The sequence below is a fragment of the Mesoplodon bidens genome, assembly GCF_964165515.1.
Source record: "Mesoplodon bidens genome assembly, chromosome: 12".
Lineage (NCBI taxonomy): Eukaryota > Metazoa > Chordata > Mammalia > Artiodactyla > Ziphiidae > Mesoplodon > Mesoplodon bidens.
The window spans coordinates 87,654,110-87,671,425 of record NC_138168.1 but is presented as its reverse complement, the minus strand read 5'-3'; the positions used below and the strand labels follow the sequence as shown (position 1 = coordinate 87,671,425).

At 39.8% G+C, this 17,316-nt stretch overlaps 1 protein-coding gene across 6 annotated transcripts in view; it reads left to right on the top strand.

The window, feature by feature from the left end:
• Window positions 1-17,316, top strand: part of PRKN (parkin RBR E3 ubiquitin protein ligase) — a 1,303,276-nt gene that overhangs the window by 737,789 nt on the left and 548,171 nt on the right. Inside the window, exon 7 of one of the 6 annotated variants that reach the window (XM_081250473.1) lies at window positions 8,782-9,151. The exons of the other annotated variants lie outside the window; for them this stretch is intronic. Within the exon in view, the coding sequence (XP_081106599.1) occupies window positions 8,782-8,818 (37 nt within the window). The 3' untranslated portion in view covers window positions 8,819-9,151. Of the gene's footprint in view, window positions 1-8,781; window positions 9,152-17,316 lie in introns of those variants that run through there. 6 annotated transcript variants of the gene reach the window in all.

Here is a 17,316-nt window from a genome sequence, read left to right as displayed (position 1 = left end):
CAGGGTGTCCCTGCATCGTCCTCCATGCTCATTAGTGAGAATCCCCAATGATAAGGGAATTATTCTTTTTGTTCCTAAACAACATTAGAAAAGCAGCCTGCCTACTGGCTAGGTAAGGGGCTGGCATTTGGTTTTCTTATGTCCACAGACTGACTGATTCCTTGTTCTGACAAAGACACTTTATTCCAAGCAAGACAGATTGACTTTCTGTCCCCAGTGAGCAGCAGTCCTTGATTGTTCCAGCACGCCCCCTGTGCTAACAGTAACTAATCCCCATTCCACCTCACTTTCACATTTAACTTAAAGCTCATCTCTTTCAGAATACCTCTTCTGGGGAAGGCTTTTCCTATTTGTATCACGCTCGCGAGTACAGAAGTATGTCTAGACCATTAATCCAAGAGTTATTTACAGACATGTATTATTGCATAAGTGGCCTTAAAGCATTCCCTAAATGCTTATATCCTTACTGCAGAATTTATCCCTGAGAGCTAAAGAAGAGTTAGTCTGCTTCTTCCTTCTTCCCCTCCCATTTTCCCTCTTTTTTTTTTTCATTTTTAAGATTATGGGGTCTTTAGTTTGACTCCAATGGCCTTCCAGACTCCTGAGATGGGCGGGTGGTATAGTGGTTCCAGGCGCTTTATTTGAAGACAGACTGTGTGGATCCAAAATGCGGCTCTTTCCTCCCCACCCCATCTTTCCAGATGAGAAGAGCGCCTCCTCATTTTCACAGAGTTACTGTGAGGATTAAGTGCGTCAAGCCTTGCAATTTCAGCCTCAGATGGTGAGTTCCAAAGTTCTAATTTCTGAAGCCTAGATTTTACGCTCCCTACCCCATTTCCTCAGAGAAAGTAGAAATAAATGCATTACACTTCACAAAAGGTGTGCAAGTGTGTAGGTGGCACCATCGGGTGCAGACAGCTCCAGGAAGGGGGTCATCAAGACAGGTTTTGCCTGCTGAATCCACCAGCAATTGATGATCTGACTTGGGGCACATCAGTTAATTTGAACTTCATTTCCTAAACTTGGTTAATTCCTGAGGTGGTGTTAAAATCAAGTAAGTTAATTTCTGTGAATACACTTTGAAAATTTTAGATCTCTACTCAAATGCAGCACATCAGTTGTAATGATTATTATTAATAATCCTTTTCCCCTTGGGGAAATATATGTACATAAGTAGTTTTCTTAGAAATGAAACATTAATCCAATTGGGAATATCTGGCCCTAAGTCTCCACTCAGAGGAAATATTTTGAGTTTCGAGGGACCATGCTGCTGCAGGCAAAAGAATTTTGATATTAATGGGAGGAATTTTGTGGGCATATGACTGTATAAAAAGTGATTGTAAAAGAAATTGGGCCTTGGTGACTAAAATATATTTGGGAAGGCTAAGACTTCTTTAATAGGATAGCTTTAGAAATTTTAGTAGAGATTTAACTTCTTAAATGTGGCTACTGTAAAAGCTGTGACAGGGGACATGTAGCAGGTTGAGTTCTTCAGAAGCAGAAATTGAAACAGAAGTTGATGTGTAAGATTCTTTTACTTATTCATCAGAGCCCAAGGCCTGTGAAGGGGAAAGGGAAGGAACGAGTTTGGCCAGCTGCATGGGGCGCTCTGGAGTGAGTGTGGCCCACAGAGCGCCCAGGGCTGAGTCGAACCAAGCCCTTAGCTCCTGCCTTGCTCAGCCTCACGGCATTGCTGCTGGACGGTCACTGACGCAGTTCCTGAAGGAGCTGAGGGCTGGGAGCACCTGCTGACCACACGCCCCGCAGCTGGGCAGCAAGTCCTTTGAAACGGGATCTATGTGGTACCACTCTGTATTCCCTACAAGCCATAGACAAGAGGCATGAAAAGAACCCGAGAATCCTGAGAAGAGTTATTTAGGACAGTATTAGAAAGTAGAGTGTACAATATGTATTTCTGGACAAGAATTAACAAATATAATCACATTTAACCTCTTCTGGTAATTGCTGTAATGTGATTACCAAGAACTTACTCCATTCAGTGGAATAATATACAGTTTTGAGAGCAGAAATAGACTGAACTACCATATTCCTTACACACCTGGACCTTACATAAAATGCAAGTCCTGTCACAATGCTAATAGCTGCAAAAGAAAATCCAAGTTTTAGTCATTCACATTTTTTTGCAAATATCATGATATTGATTTCATGTAGAAACTACTGTAAATTTTTACTGTTATATGTGATATAAATGATCACTTTTAAAAAACATAAAATACATAATCAAAATGTATCGTAAGTTTAGGAAACAAACTTCAAAATTTAGTTTCAGATTCAAAACCCATATGGTTTAAGAGGCATGAGAAGAGATGAAGGATCCACGTGCATTACAAGAAATACTATTGTCACCCTAAAACTTTACCACAGTACAAATAATCAACAATGTCACTCATAAATTACCCTAGTAAATTAATAATTAATTCACTGATTCTTAAATGCAAACATTCTGTATCTCCTTAATTGTGCCTTTTCACTGTTCAAGGACTTGGTATCAAAATTAACATCTTAAGCTTTATGGAATTCCATGAGCTTCTGGCATGTGGAATTACATTTTGTTGTCAACTAGACTTTCCTAATTTGAATTGTTTTTATGCCCATTTTTAAAGGCTATTATATTTACAAATATATTTTCTCAGTGATCATTTCAAAGGTTAACCTCAAATTATGTCCATAATAAACCTGTCTTGACTAAGTTAAAGTAATCCTCTACAAAAGAGGAATGGGTAGGTTAATGGATCCACATAGCCGAATTAAAGCCTGGACTGAAAAGGAGTTGAGAAGACTTTCCCACTGAGTTGATTCCTTTGTCTCCTGGTGGCATGATGGGGCAGAAAGCAAACACAATTGAGGTCAGACTGGGACTTAATTACAAGCTAGTCATTCACCCCTCAGCTACCGTTTTATCCAGTGAGGCTGATAATGCCCACTTAAAAGGACTGTCAGGGTTGGGGTGATGGTCCAATAATAAAATCTGTGTAAAGGTGCTTGGTAAACTGTAAAATGGTATTCAGTGTTATTAGCAATGGACAATCTCCCCCAGATTTGCCAGCCCCTCTTAGAGCTTCTGCTACTCCAGAGGTTTGCATGTTTGAACTGAGACAGGGTGCTGTAGAGTGCTGTCTCACTCCAGTTCTGTGCTAGGAAACTAGTGTGATGCTGGCTGGTTGATGGACGCGTCCTCCTAGTAGAGGTCTAAGGAATCAAACCTCCGCATTGTCATGGAGTCCAGTGTGTAGGCGTCTTGGGGAGCTGTGCATGGAAGAGCGAGCCAAGACGCTCTCCTGGACCAGATGCCCATACTAAACTTTTAAGTTAAGATTGTCCACAGACGTTTCCTTAAGTGTCCTTTAAAATCAGTAAGATATTAGCTAGAGTGGCTCTATCACAAGTAACTCTTATTACAGAATTTATACAGAACGGTATTCTAGGAAAATGATAAAATGCATGGCGTGTGATGATCCCATCATACACATTAGCTTTCACAGAACTGTCAGTGTTCAGCTCTAATCTGGTTTTCTGGAATGATATTTTTGGCTCCTGCAACACCAAGTCCATATGGAAAGAGATTTTGATTCAGCAAATTAAAAAAAATAAACTTCATTCTTTGAACCTTTTTTTTTGTATACTTACTAAATAGGTGGAATTAGCCTTTTGTTTATCTTGAAAACTCAGCTTAGTTAAGTTTATTTTCCCATAAATATATTGGAATGCCTTCCTTAGCACTACAGCTTGCTTCTTGTCCATTTGCAATGTCTGTTTTACACCAAGCTTGTTCTGTAATGAGACTAGCAGAAGGCACAGAATTTTCTCTCCTCCCCCAGTCTCTCACTATGTCTGATTTTCCTATTTCCCAGTTTCCACTGACATTTGTTTCTGAGCATGGATTGATTTGCCCTAGAGCCACTCAGTGATGCCAACCGAGTCAGCCTCTGATGAACAGAGACTGTGATGGAGAGCTTAGGCTCTGGAGGAAGAATGCTGGGTTCGAAACCTGGTTCCACCTCTAATTAGAACAATTGCCTTGTTCTTTGGGCAAGTTCCCCAGCTTCTCTGAACCTCTTCAAAAGGGTCTGAAAAATTAAATGAGATACAATTTGAAGAGTGCATGCAACATAGCAAACACGGTAAACACTAGCTAAGATTTTGGCTCTGAATTGCTAACTAAAAGAGCATATTGTAGGTACGTTTTTACTGATCTTGTCTCCTCTATATTTTGCTCTCCAAACGTACATCAACCTTGGCTATACGAAGCATAAGTAAAGAGTATTTAATCTTTTCTATGACTGGTATGTCTGCCTCAACTTCCCAGGAATCATCTGACAAAACTTCTCATGAACAAGCCTTTCATTAGCTCGCTGAATGGGAATATTTCTTTTCCTCTGAGAAAAGTAATATTTTTAAGGCCAGTTCTATACTTTTATGGGTATAGCTATGACTACATAAAATTTAATTGACACTCCATGCAAACCGACTTTTCTCTTTAATGATATGGTGTGAGGCAAGAACACATAGATATAATGTTCTTACATGGCTGTAGGTTAGTGCTTCTTACCCAGGGGTGGTTTTACGACGTCGGGAGACATTTTGGATTGTCACAGTGCAGAGGTGGAGGTGTGGTGCTAATGCCATGTGGTGTATGGAGGCCAGGGATGCTGCTGAATATCCTACAATGCTCAGCGCCCAAATCAAGGAGTGCTGAGGCTGGAAAAGCCTGCTGTAGGTGGAGGCAGTGGAGCCCGCCCACCTCTGATTTCAAAAGGCAGGAAGCTCACTTCCTGTTAGACTGCTATCTCCATCTGAACTCTTAAACCTTGCATTTCAAACTCTACTATTTCTCTAAGTCATTTAACAAACTTAGTTCCAAACTGCAGATTGTGCATGTGAATGCCTTGCCCTTTATATTCAACCATGGAGCTGGCTCTTTTCCATTGGGTTTTGATAAAGTAAGGAAGAAAACCCGGCTTAGCGAGTGTTGGAAAACACGCTTGGTGGGTCTCAGGCAGTGTAGTGATTAGGAAGTGTGTACTGTGAAGAGAGGTTGAATCTGGTGCACAGAGATAAACAATTCTGAAAGTCATTTTCCTGAGCCAACCAACTGTAATTTTTAAGTTCTGTATTTTAAATAAATTTGAAAACCTCAATCAGATTTAAAAGGTGTCACCCTTAGAGTTTGTGTTAGCTGTTTTTTCCCCTATGGTGGAAGTGAATCCGTAAATTCCTGAAGAATGGAAACAAGTTTGTGGTTCTCTAATAAACCAATTACAAAAGTCATTTAATTTCATTCTGGAAGAAAAACCCTCCATTATACATCAGTGTGATTTCAGAATTATTGCAGAATTTTTTTTCATGCTATTTGGTAACTAGAAAGCAAAGAGAATGAAGGAGGAAAAGAGGTCAGGCAAAAGAGACCTGTATGAAAGGGCATTTGCCATCCTTCAAATTCAGCCTTACTGGGGGTCACCCATGACAATACTGATGTAGAAGGCAGAGTTTCTGGTTGAAACCTGATCCCTGTCAGGATTATAACATTATTATTATTATTATAACACTATTATAACTAAAGATTATTCTAGTCTTTAGTAGGACTGATAAGTGAGACCCTGCTCGGGGCTGCAGCCCACTTCTGCAGAAGCCATATGTTTCCAAGTGCTTAGCTTCCATGGGTCGTGGAAGCCACATTTGAGCTGCACATGGTGATATGAGATTCCCATCAACTAAGTCCCGTATTCTGCCGGAGCCGCGCCGGGCTGTGAAAAATCTCCTCCTGAGCAGACCTCTCAGTGGTCGTTCCTGCTAAGTGTGTTTGCAGGTATCATCTCCTTTAATGCTCAGAACAGTCCCGTGAGGCAGGTACTGTTACTGTCCCTGGTCCTCACATATATCAGCTGAGGCTTAGTGGGAGGAGTTTTGGAAGTAAATCCTAAATCGAATAGCTGACAAGTGACAACAGAGTCTCAATCCAGGCCTTATGCTAAAATACGTATTCCTGAGCACACTCCACGCTGCCTGGTTACTGCTAAATGCACCCAGGAAGGACCTTATTCAGGGATCTAAGATTCGGGTGCATCATGCCACATTGTCCCCCGCCTTGGTGCTTTTTGTCTACCCGCTGTTGTTCTCAGAATACACTGATGCATGCGATATAAATACTATACGTGTGTGGCATTTCATAGCAATACAGTTCTACCATGCCTGCTCTCACGTGCCTCGTATGTTGCTTTTTCCTACCCGTTGTATTTTGGCACTTTCCATGTCAGAACCGACAGGGCTCGGGGTCAGCAGGTATGCAGAGATATGACTGAGGTCCTGGTGAGTGGACACTTGATGCATAGCTGTTGCCCTGACAGTGAGCATGTTTTCTGGGTAAACTGGCTATTTTTATTGGTTCTTCTGTGAATGTCTTGTTTTGGCCTTTCCCCGCCAAGCTTTCTTCAATGTTTGTCTTTTTTTCTTTTTTAAAAATAAATTTGGAAGGTTTCTTTACATGTCAAGAATTCTAGCACTTTTCTATACATATAATAAATGTAAATGTTTCCCCATTTATCGTTTCTCTTTTACTCTGTTTTTAGTGTTTTTCCATACCAAGTGTTACATTTTTATGTATTCAATTATCGGTGATTTTGATTTTTCTGACCCCTTAGAAATTTCTTTGCCAATGCTGGGTTACTGATTCAATTTACCTGTGTTGTATTCTCAACTGTTTTACAATTCTATTTTTTTTAAACATTTGATTTTTTGACCTACCTAAGTATCTGTGTTGAGGAATGCAAAAACTTTATTGTCATTATCATCCCTATATTAACTATTCTAATGCCCCTTAGCAAGTCATCTAATATCTCACTAATTTGAAATCACACAGATATATTTGTATCTCTTTTAGACCTCTATCTGGGCTTCTACTTCTGTTCATTACTCATTCTGTGCCAAGCACATAGTTTAATTACTGTAACTTTAAGTAAAATTTGAAATATGGTTAGAAAAGTCATTGGCCATCTTTTTCATAACTTTTTTTGGCTAGTCTATGATTGTTCTTCTTTTAGGAACAAATGAATTTTTTCACGCACTAAAGAAAATGAGTAGAAACAGAGGGGGCAACTCAAATTCCCCCGGTCACATCCCGATGGTTCAGTGGCCATTACCTTTCTAAGACTAAACTAAACTCCGTTTTCAATATGGCATCAATATTAATGTACAAGGATCAGGCTTCAAATATTTTTGTCAAATGTGGGACACTGTTTTACTGTTTTTAAAAAATCCTGAAATTATGGGTTTGTGTGTCTGAAAGCTATTTGAGACGTGCTATCATTTATATTTCTCCCTACAGATAGGCACACAAGAGAGAGGAGGAGTTAGCCTTTATGTTTTAAAAAGGTTTTAGCTTATCTATTCCACACCACAAGCTTATGTCTGGTTTGACCTTGAGTCTCCTCCAAATAAAGTGACAATTTCTCTACTTTGGGAGACACTCTTGGGCAACCTGCTGGGGACTTTTCTTTCAAAGACTAATTTCCTGAATCTCTGGCTAAAGAGAGAAGGTTAATAGTTTAGGGAGTTTGTTCATAGGCCATTAGAAACAATTAGCACATTGCTGAGATTAAAAGCACTTCTACAGAATGTTGGACGGCCTAGAAAGGAAACAGCACTTTTAGAAACATCTATTTTTAACACCTAATTAAGATAGACTTGGAGATTCCCCATCCTCTCTTGCCACACTATTTCATATTTTAATTATCAAGAAATTCTTAATTTCCTCCAAGCTTAGTTCTGCCTAAAGTAACTTAAAGTAATACTAACTGGGACCCTATCCATGGATTCTTGGGAACAAATTTTTAAATCACCTCATAACTTTTTTTTTTTTTTAAGAAGATGTTGGGGGTAGGAGTTTTTATTAATTAATTTTATTTATTTTTGCTGTGTTGCCTTGCGTCTTCGTTTCTGTGTGAGGGCTTTCTCTAGTTGTGGCAAGCGGGGGCCACTCTTCATCGCGGTGCGCGGGCCTCTCACTGTTGTTTCCTCTCCCGTTGCGGAGCACAGGCTCCAGACGCGCAGGCTCAGTAGTCGTGGCTCACGGACCTAGTTGCTCCGCGGCATGTGGGATCTCCCAGACCAGGGCTCGAACCCGTGTCCCCTGCATTAGCAGGCAGATTCTCAACCACTGCGCCACCAGGGCAGCCCCCCTCATAACGTTTTTTAGGCTGATTATTTTCATCCTGGTACTTTTTTCCTTTTCGACAATATTTTCTTAATATTCTAATTTCTGAATGATTTTCCTTTTCTCCAAGAATCACCTTCGTTCCAAGTAGGCTGTTCTCCTTGATGCCTCTGGAACGTGCCAGCCATTCGTGTTCTCGTTTTAGTGCTTTAATCCTGCTGCTGCTGCTCTTTCTCCTGAGACATCCACCTCTAGCCCTTCACCCCGCTCTTTCAATGCTTGACGACACAATGCAAATTCTCACACACTGTGTGAAGTTTCTGGAGCCTCTTTGTTTGGGGCTCCCACTCCCTCTGTGTCGGTACTGCCTGATGCCCAGTAATCGCTGCCCCGGTCAATGCGCCGCCTCCAGCTGTCACATGCCCTGCACTACCACGCACCTCGTGACCTTGCAGCAGGAAGAATTTGTCAACTCAAATTTTATCAGTGCCCCTACTATATTTTGGTTTGTAACCATTATTTTTTTCCTCTTCACTACTGTAAAGATAGAACCAATTTATTGTGATATAGAGTTGGATCCATTTGTGTTTTCTATGTTGTATATACTGCAGTTCCACATGGGTGTTGATCAGCCGCCAGTCCAGCTGAGAAATAATGAAATGAGAGAAAAAGGCAGTTACCCCCAGTCACCCACCTCTACCCACCTCGACACTCAGTCTTCAGAAACATAATCAGAGCCCCCTCTGCTGGCTCCCTCTTACCTGCCTCACTCGCCGCGTCCAGAGCCCTGCTCTTCCTCTAGTTCTTCCAGCAAACCCTGCTCCCTCTCGCCACAGGACCTGGGCACGTGCCGCTTCCTTCACGTGTAACGTTCTCCCAATCTCCCTCACCTTAAACCCACTCCCCTCCCAACAACTTCACCTAATGAGACGAAGCTTTAAAAAAAAAAGAGCTTCTCTGTCAGGGACACCTGGCATCAGCACCTGTAACCCACTGACCACCACTGACTTGAGCTCACCTGGATAACCAGGTGGGTATCCTCTGTTTTCCTCAGTGCCCTGTGCCGCCCTGCAAAACTGTGACTCCCAGGGGTCAGAGGTGGCCCGCTGTCTCAGAAGATCAGCGGTAGGTTAGCAGGCAGGGTGGTTCACTCGTCATCCCTGCAAGAGGGACGCACGTGCGGCGTCGCAGAGAACCGTGTGTGTTGTCCCAGGTGGGGAGCAGAGGAAGCTAGAGTCTGGCCTCAGTGACCTGCAAGTAGACAGTGTAAGAGAAGAACTTGGGGACCACTCGAAAAGGGTGTATATCCTCCCCAAGAGTAGCTGCTGTGTCACTTAGCCACTGGGAAGTCACTGGAATTTTAAGTTAGGAGAATATAATGGCCAGTTTTGTGTCTTAGAAAGGTAATTCTGGTGGCTGGGAGGGGCGGCGGGGCGGGCAGGGGGGAGCAGGATTTCTCCATTGTGCAGTTATGCCCTACGTAAAAGCATCCAGCTGAAATCATTCATCCCAAGCTGTGTTCACCTAGCAGCCTGGAACCCGAAGTTTCCATCAGGTCCCCTGCAGTCCACAGCCTATCCTCTCTGGTCTGCTTCCCTCTAGTCTCTTTGCCTCCCAGGAGGAATTAGAGAGCTGCACTTCTGTTGAAATTCTAGGGCAAATTTCTAAAGAATTTCATGTGACATTTTATATGACATAAGAACATATACAGTTAATTACAGGCCTATTTGGTAAATGCAAACTAACTGCGAGAAAGATCTAAGCTGAGATGCCAGCCTTATCATGAAAGCCTGAAACAGACATGTATTTACTGACACGCATCCGTGCCCATGTCACATCTCCTCTCCTATCAGAGTCCTTCGTCTCTGTGCTCCAGACTCACAGACTTGATTCCCATTCCCAGGCGTGCTCCAAACCTTTCTGCACCTCAGGGCCTTTGCATGTCTCATTGCTAGGAAAACCATATCTGGCTTTTCATGCATCTGACTCCCACCCAGTCCTCAGGCTTCTGCCTGCGCATCCCTTCCACAGACAAGACCACCCAGTCCTGATGCCTGCAGCCTGCCACCTAATGTCTCACTTTCTTCCTTTCTCTTCCTTCATGTATCAAAATACGGTTTGATATTCTACTTTCATTTATGACATCATAGAATTACAGTCTGTTGCCCTCAGTAGATTTGAACTGTGTCTGTTATATTCACGCTTGTACCCCAGCACCTAACAAAAGTGAATGAAAAGAAGTAGGAAATTAATAAATATCTCCTGAATGAATGAATGAGCCCAGAATGAAGATCTACAATAGTTGGTGAGAGCTGTTATTGAAATTACATCCTGTGATGTATAGTAGGAAAACAGAAAATAGACATTCTCAGCCCAAAATATGCTCTAAGAGGCTGGCATAGGAGAATGTGCCTCCAGTTTGATCTCAAGTTCCAAGCTGAGCAGAAGGTGTGCGTGGTGCATATTAGGTATTGTTGAGTGTGTGAGTGTAAGTTAAACATTTGTAAATCAAAGTACATTTCAAATGTACTAAGGCAGCTTATTTAAAAAGGTAAGTCTATATTAAATCATCTTTTGATGTGAAAAGTACCCTTTTAAAATTGAATAACCATGCTATAACACTCTGTTTCACTAAAAGTGAACTTTCTTTCATTTCATAAATCAGTTATAGTGGCCAGTTTAATGTATGAATACAAGACCTGGTTCGATGGCAGGCATCTGAGTATTAGAGCATTGTGTTAGTGTCACATGCACGTCATTTCTCTATAACTCGTTCAAGGAGATGAGGGTGGACAGGGCCTGTATGCATTTTCAAATGCTGTAGGTTCAAGGCAGGTTTAGGTCTGTTATTTTTTAGTATTAAACATATATATATGTGTGTGTGTGTGTGTGTGTGTGTGTATGTGTATTTCTCTCTTTTTTTTTTAATCTTTATTGGAGTAGAGTTGCTTTACAATGTTGTGTTACTTTCTACTGTACGGCAAAGTGAATTAGCTGTACCTATACATATATCTCCTCTTTTTTGGATTTCCTTCCCATTTAAACTGTCACCAGCATTGAGGAGAGTTCCCTGTGCTATACAGTAGGTTCTCATAAATTATCTATTTTATACATAACATCAATAGTGTATATATATGTCAATCCCAATCTCCCAATTCATCCCACTACCCACCCCCCCTTCCCCTTTGGTATCCATACGTTTTTTCTCTATGTCTGTGTCTCTATTTCTGCTTTGTAAATAAGATCGTCTATACCAGTTTTTTTCAGATTCTGCATATATGCGTTGATATATGATACTTGTTTTTCTCTTTCTGACTTACTTCACTCTGTATGACAGTCTCTAGGTCCATCCACATCTCTACAAATGGCACTATTCCATTCCTTTTTATGGCTGAGTAATATTCCATTGTATATATGTGCCACTTCTTCTTTATCCATTCCTCTGGTGATAGACATTTAGGTTGCTTCCATGTCCTGGCTATTGTAAATAGTGCTGCAATGAACAATGGGGTGCATATGTCTATCTGAATTATGCTTTTCTCTGGGTATATACCCAGTAGTGGGATTGCTGGGTCACATAGTAGTTCTATTTTTAGTTTATTAAGGAACCTGCTTCCTGTTCTCCATAGTGGCTGTATCAATTTACATTCCCACCAGCAGTGCAAGAGTGTTCCCTTTTCTCCACACCCTCTCCAGCATGTATTGTTTGTAGATTTTTGTGGTGATGGCCATTCTGACTGATGTGAGGTGATATCTCATTGTAGTTTTGATTTGCATTTCTCTAATAATTAGTGATGTTAAGCATCTTTTCATGTGTTTGTTGGCCATCTGTACGTCTTCTTTGGAGAAATGTCTGTTAAGTATTCCACCCATTTTTTGATTGGGTTGTTTTTTTTTTTCATATTAACCTGCATGAGATGTCTGTATATTTTGGAGATTAATCCTTTGTCAGTTGCTTTGTTTGCAAATATTTTCTTCCATTCTGAGGGCTGTTTTTTGTCATATTTATGGTTTCCTTTGCTGTGAAAGTGCTTTTAAGTTTAACTAGGTCCCATTTGGTTATTTTTGTTTTTATTTCCATTTCTCTAGGAGGTGGGTCAAAAAGGATCTTGCTGTGATTTATGTCATACAGTGTTCTGCCTATGTTTTCCTCTAAGTTTTTGATAGTGTCTGGCCTTACATTTAGGTCTTTAATACATTTTGAGTTTCTTTTTGTGTATAGTGTTAGGGACTATTCTAATTTCATTCTGTTACATGTAACTGTCCAGTTCTCCCAGCACCACTTATTGAAGAGGCTGTCTTTTCTCCACTGTACATTCTTGCCTCCTTTATCAAAGATAAGGTGACCATATGTGCATGGGTTTATCTCTGGGCTTTCTATCCTGTTCCATTGACCTATATTTCTGTTTTTGTGCCAGTAACATACTGTCTTGATTACTGTAGCTTTGTACTATAGTAAAGTCAGGGAGCCTGATTCCTCCAGCTCCGTTTTTCTTTCTCAAGATTGCTTTGGCTATTCAGGGTCTTTTGTGTTTCCATACAAATTGTGAAATTTTTTCTTCTAGTTCTGTGAAAAATGCCAGTGGTAGTTTGATAGGGATTGCATTGAATCTGTAGATTGCTTTGGGAAGTATAGTCATTTTCACAATGTTGATTCTTCCAATCCAAGAACATAGTATATCTCCATCTGTTTGTATCATCTTTAATTTCTTTCATGAGTGTCTTACAGTTTTCTGCATACAGGTCTTTTGTCTGCTTAGGTAGGTTTATTCCTAGGTATTTTATTCTTTTTGTTGCAATGGTAAATGGGAGTGTTTCCTTAATTTCTCTTTCAGATTTTTCATCGTTAGTGTATAGACAATCAAGAGATTTCTGTGCATTAATTTTGTACCCTGCTACTTTACCAAATTCATTGATTAGCTCTAGTAGTTTTCTGGTGGCATTTTTAGGATTCTCTATGTATAGTATCACATCATCTGCAAAAAGTGACAGTTTTACTTCTTCTTTTCCAATTGGTATACCTTTTATTTCTTTTTCTTCTCTGATTGCTGTGGCTAAAATTTCCAAAACTATGTTGAATAATAGTGGTGAGAGTGGGCAGCCTTGTCTTGTTCCTGATCTTAGTGGAAATGGTTTTAGTTTTTCGCCATTGAGAACAATGTTGGCTGTGGGTTTGTTGCATATGCCCTTTATTATGCTGAGGTAAGTTCCCTCTATGCCTACTATCTGGAGGGTTTTTATCATAAACGGGTGTTGAATTTTGTCAAAATCTTTCTCTGCATATATTGAGATGATCATAAGGTTTTTCTCCTTCAATTTGTTAATATGGTGTATCACATTGATTGATTTGCGTATATTGAAGAATCCTTGCATTCCTGGGATAAACCCCACTTGGTCATGGTGTATGATCCTTTTAAAGTGCTGTTGGATTCTGTTTGCTAGTATTTTGTTGAGGATTTTTGTATCTATGTTCATCAGTGACATTGGCCTGTACTTTTCTTTCTTTGTGACATCTTTGTCTGGTTTTGGTATCAGGGTGATGGTGGCCTCGTAGAATGAGTTTGGGAGTGTTCCTCCCTCTGCTATATTTTGGAATAGTTTGAGAAGGATAGGTGTTAGCTCTTCTCTAAATGTTTGATAGAATTCGCCTGTGAAGCCATCTGGTCCTGGGCTTTTGTTTGTTGGAAGATTTTTAGTCACAGTTTCAATTTCAGTGCCTGTGATTGGTCTGTTTATATTTTCTATTTCTTCCTGGTTCATTCTTGGAAGGTTGTGCTTTTCTAAGAATTTGTCCATTTCTTCCAGGTTGTCCATTTTATTGGCATATATTTGCTTCTAGTCTATCATGATGCTTTGTATTTCTGCAGTGTCAGTTGTTACTTCTCCTTTTTCATTTCTAATTCTATTGATTTAAGTCTTCTCCCTTTTTTTCTTGATGAGTCTGGCTAATGGTTTGTTAATTTTGTTTATCTTCTCAAAGAACCAGCTTTTAGTTTTATTGATCTTGCTATCGTTTCCTTCATTTCCTTTTCATTTATTTCTGATCTGATTTTTATGATTTCTTTCCATCTGCTAACTTTGGGGGTTTTTTGTTCTTCTTTCTCTAATTGCTTTAGGTGCAAGGTCAGGTTGTTTATTAGAGATGTTTCGTGTTTCTTAAGGTGGGATTGTATTGCTATAAACTTCCCTCTTAGAATTACTTTTGCTGCATCCCATAGGTTTTGGGTCATCGTGTCTCCATTGTCATTTGTTTCTAGGTATTTTTTTATTTCCTCTTTGATTTCTTCAGTGATCACTTCGTTATTAAGTAGTGTATTATTTAGCCTCCATGTGTTTGTAGTTTTTTACAGATCTTTTCCTGTAATTGATACCTAGTCTCATAACGTTGTTGTCGGAAAAGATACTTGATACAATTTCAATTTTCTTAAATTTACCAAGGCTTGATTTGTGACCCAAGATATGATCTCTCCTGGAGAATGTTCCATGAGCACGTGAGAAAAATGTGTATTCTGTTGTTTTTGGATGGAATGTCCTATAAATATCCATTAAGTCCATCTTGTTTATTGTATCATTTAAAGCTTGTGTTTCCTTATTTATTTTCATTTTGGATGATCTGTCCATTGGTGAAAGTGGGGTGTTGAAGTCCCCTACTATGAATGTGTTACTGTTGATTTTCCCTTTTATGGCTGTTAGTATTTGCCTTATGTATTGAGATGCCCCTATGTTGGGTGCATAAATATTTACAATTGTTATATCTTCTTCTTGGATCGATCCCTTTATCATAATGTAGTGTCCTTCTTTGTCTCTTCTAATAGTCTGTATTTTAAAGTCTATTTTGTCTGATATGAGAATTGCTACTCCAGCTTTCTTTTGATTTCCATTTGCATGGAATATCTTTTTCCATCCCCTTACTTTCAGTCTGTATGTGTCTCTAGGTCTGAAGTGGGTCACTTGTAGACAGCATATATATGGTTCTTGTTTTTGTGTCCATTCAGCCAATATTTGTCTTTTGGTGCGAGCATTTAGTCCATTTACATTTAAGGAAATTATCGATATGTATGTTCCTATTCCCATTTTCTTAATTGTTTTTGGTTCGTTATTGTAGGTCTTTTCCTTCTGTTGTGTTTCTTGCCTGGAGAAGTTCCTTTAGCATTTGTTGTAAAGCTGGTTTGGTGGTGCTGAACTCTCTCAGCTTTTGCTTGCTTATAAAGGTTTTACTTTCTCCATCAAATCCGAATGAGATCCTTGCTGGGTAGAGTAATCTTAGTTGCAAGTTTTTCTCCTTCATCACTTTAAATATGTCCTGCCAGTCCCTTCTTGCTTGTAGAGTTTCTGCTGAAAGATCAGCTGTTAACCTTATGGGGATTCCTTGTGTTTCATTTGTTGTTTTTCCCTTGGTGCATTTAATATGTTTTCTTTGTGTTTAATTTTTGACAGTTTGATTAATATGTGTCTTGGTGTATTTCTCCTTGGATTTATTCTGTATGGGACTCTCTGTGCCTCCTGGACTTGATTAACTATTTCCTTTCCCATATTAGGGAAGTTTTCAACTATAATCTCTTCAAATATTTTGTCAGTCCTTTTCTTTTTCTCTTCTTCTGCTGGAACCCCTATAATTCGAATGTTGGTGTGTTTAATATTGTCCCAGAGGTCGCTGAGACTGTCCTCAGTTCTTTTCATTCTTCTGTCCCTAGTCTTTTGTCTCTGCTTTTTATTTTTTCTTTTGCCCTACCCTGGTATGTGTGGAGTTTCTTGCCTTTTGGGAGGTCTGAGGTCTTCTGCCAGCGTTCAGTACGTGTTCTGTAGGAGTTGTTCCACACGTAGGTGTATTTCTGATGTATTTGTGGGGAGGAAGGTGATCTCCACGTCTTACTATTCCACCATCTTGAAGCTCCAGCTGTATATTTATTTTCATCTCAGCAGTTCCGGACCAAGGTATCGTTTTGCCTAACAGCACCTCTATGTAAATAAATTTTAAAAAGCATGCTAAATAAGAAGATTCAACATTTCCATGCTTCAAGGGTGTTCCATTTATGCTAATCCACTGCCCTTTAGTGAAATATTGAGAATATTCTGAAGTTTCTGAGATAGACAGAATTCCTACTTGTATTTTAAAGGAAGAAAAAAACTTGACAGTTTCTACTCATTTAGTTACAAGTATTTGTTGAGAACTTTCTAAGTAAGTCCGAAGTACGGTAAGGGATAAGAGTAATAATAAAAAACCAGGCTTTACCATAAGGAATTTTTCTTTACCATATCGAATTGATGGGAGGGATAAGACATAGGAATTTAAAAAATATTTCTAGGGACTTGGCAAGACAGTGGGCAATACAAAAATTATAACAAAAGGCTCATTCATGCAAGGATCTTAAAATGTTCAATGTGACAGGTATTGTGAGTACAAACATTTCTTTGATACTCTAGACGAGGTACGCCATCATTCCTGGCTTCAAGCTGGATGTACAATTTGAACTGAACCTTGAAGTCCAGGGAGGCCTTTGATGGGTGGAGGTGGAGAAAAGAGCAGTATAAGTGGTGGCAAAGATTAAGCAAAGTGAGGGAAACAGGAAATATTTATGTATTGGCACATAATCTGGCTTGCCTGGAACTTGGTGTATGCGAGAGAGAAACTGAGGATGAAAGGAAGGTTGGGTTAATGTCAATGTGGAAAGCTTTGAATACAGTATAAGGACCTTCCTCGTGTGTCATGGGAGCTATTGCATATTTGGGATTTTCTCAGCTGGGCTTTAGGAAAATTAATCTTCTCAATGATACTGCAGAATGGCAGGAGAACAGAGCAAGGGAAACGAGCTGGAAGACGATTATACCAATTCAAAGAGAACATTCTGATACATCTTGAACTATAAACCAAGCAGCTTTTTTATAGGTGATACCTGGCTTAAACTGAGTTGATAATTCTCTTAGAGAGCCATAAGGGCTGTATCATAATTTACTAATGAATGAGAAATGAAGTTCAAGCTACTGAATAATTGGAAGGTAGATACAGAAATATCATGAATCAGGAAAAGTGCTACTACATGGAGTTCTGGCCTCCATGAACCTGGGTAATGGCTCCTACAGAAAGAGCAAACATTAAGTCAGCTCAAGGTGAAATTTGTATACAAGGTAGAAACTCAATCTCTGAA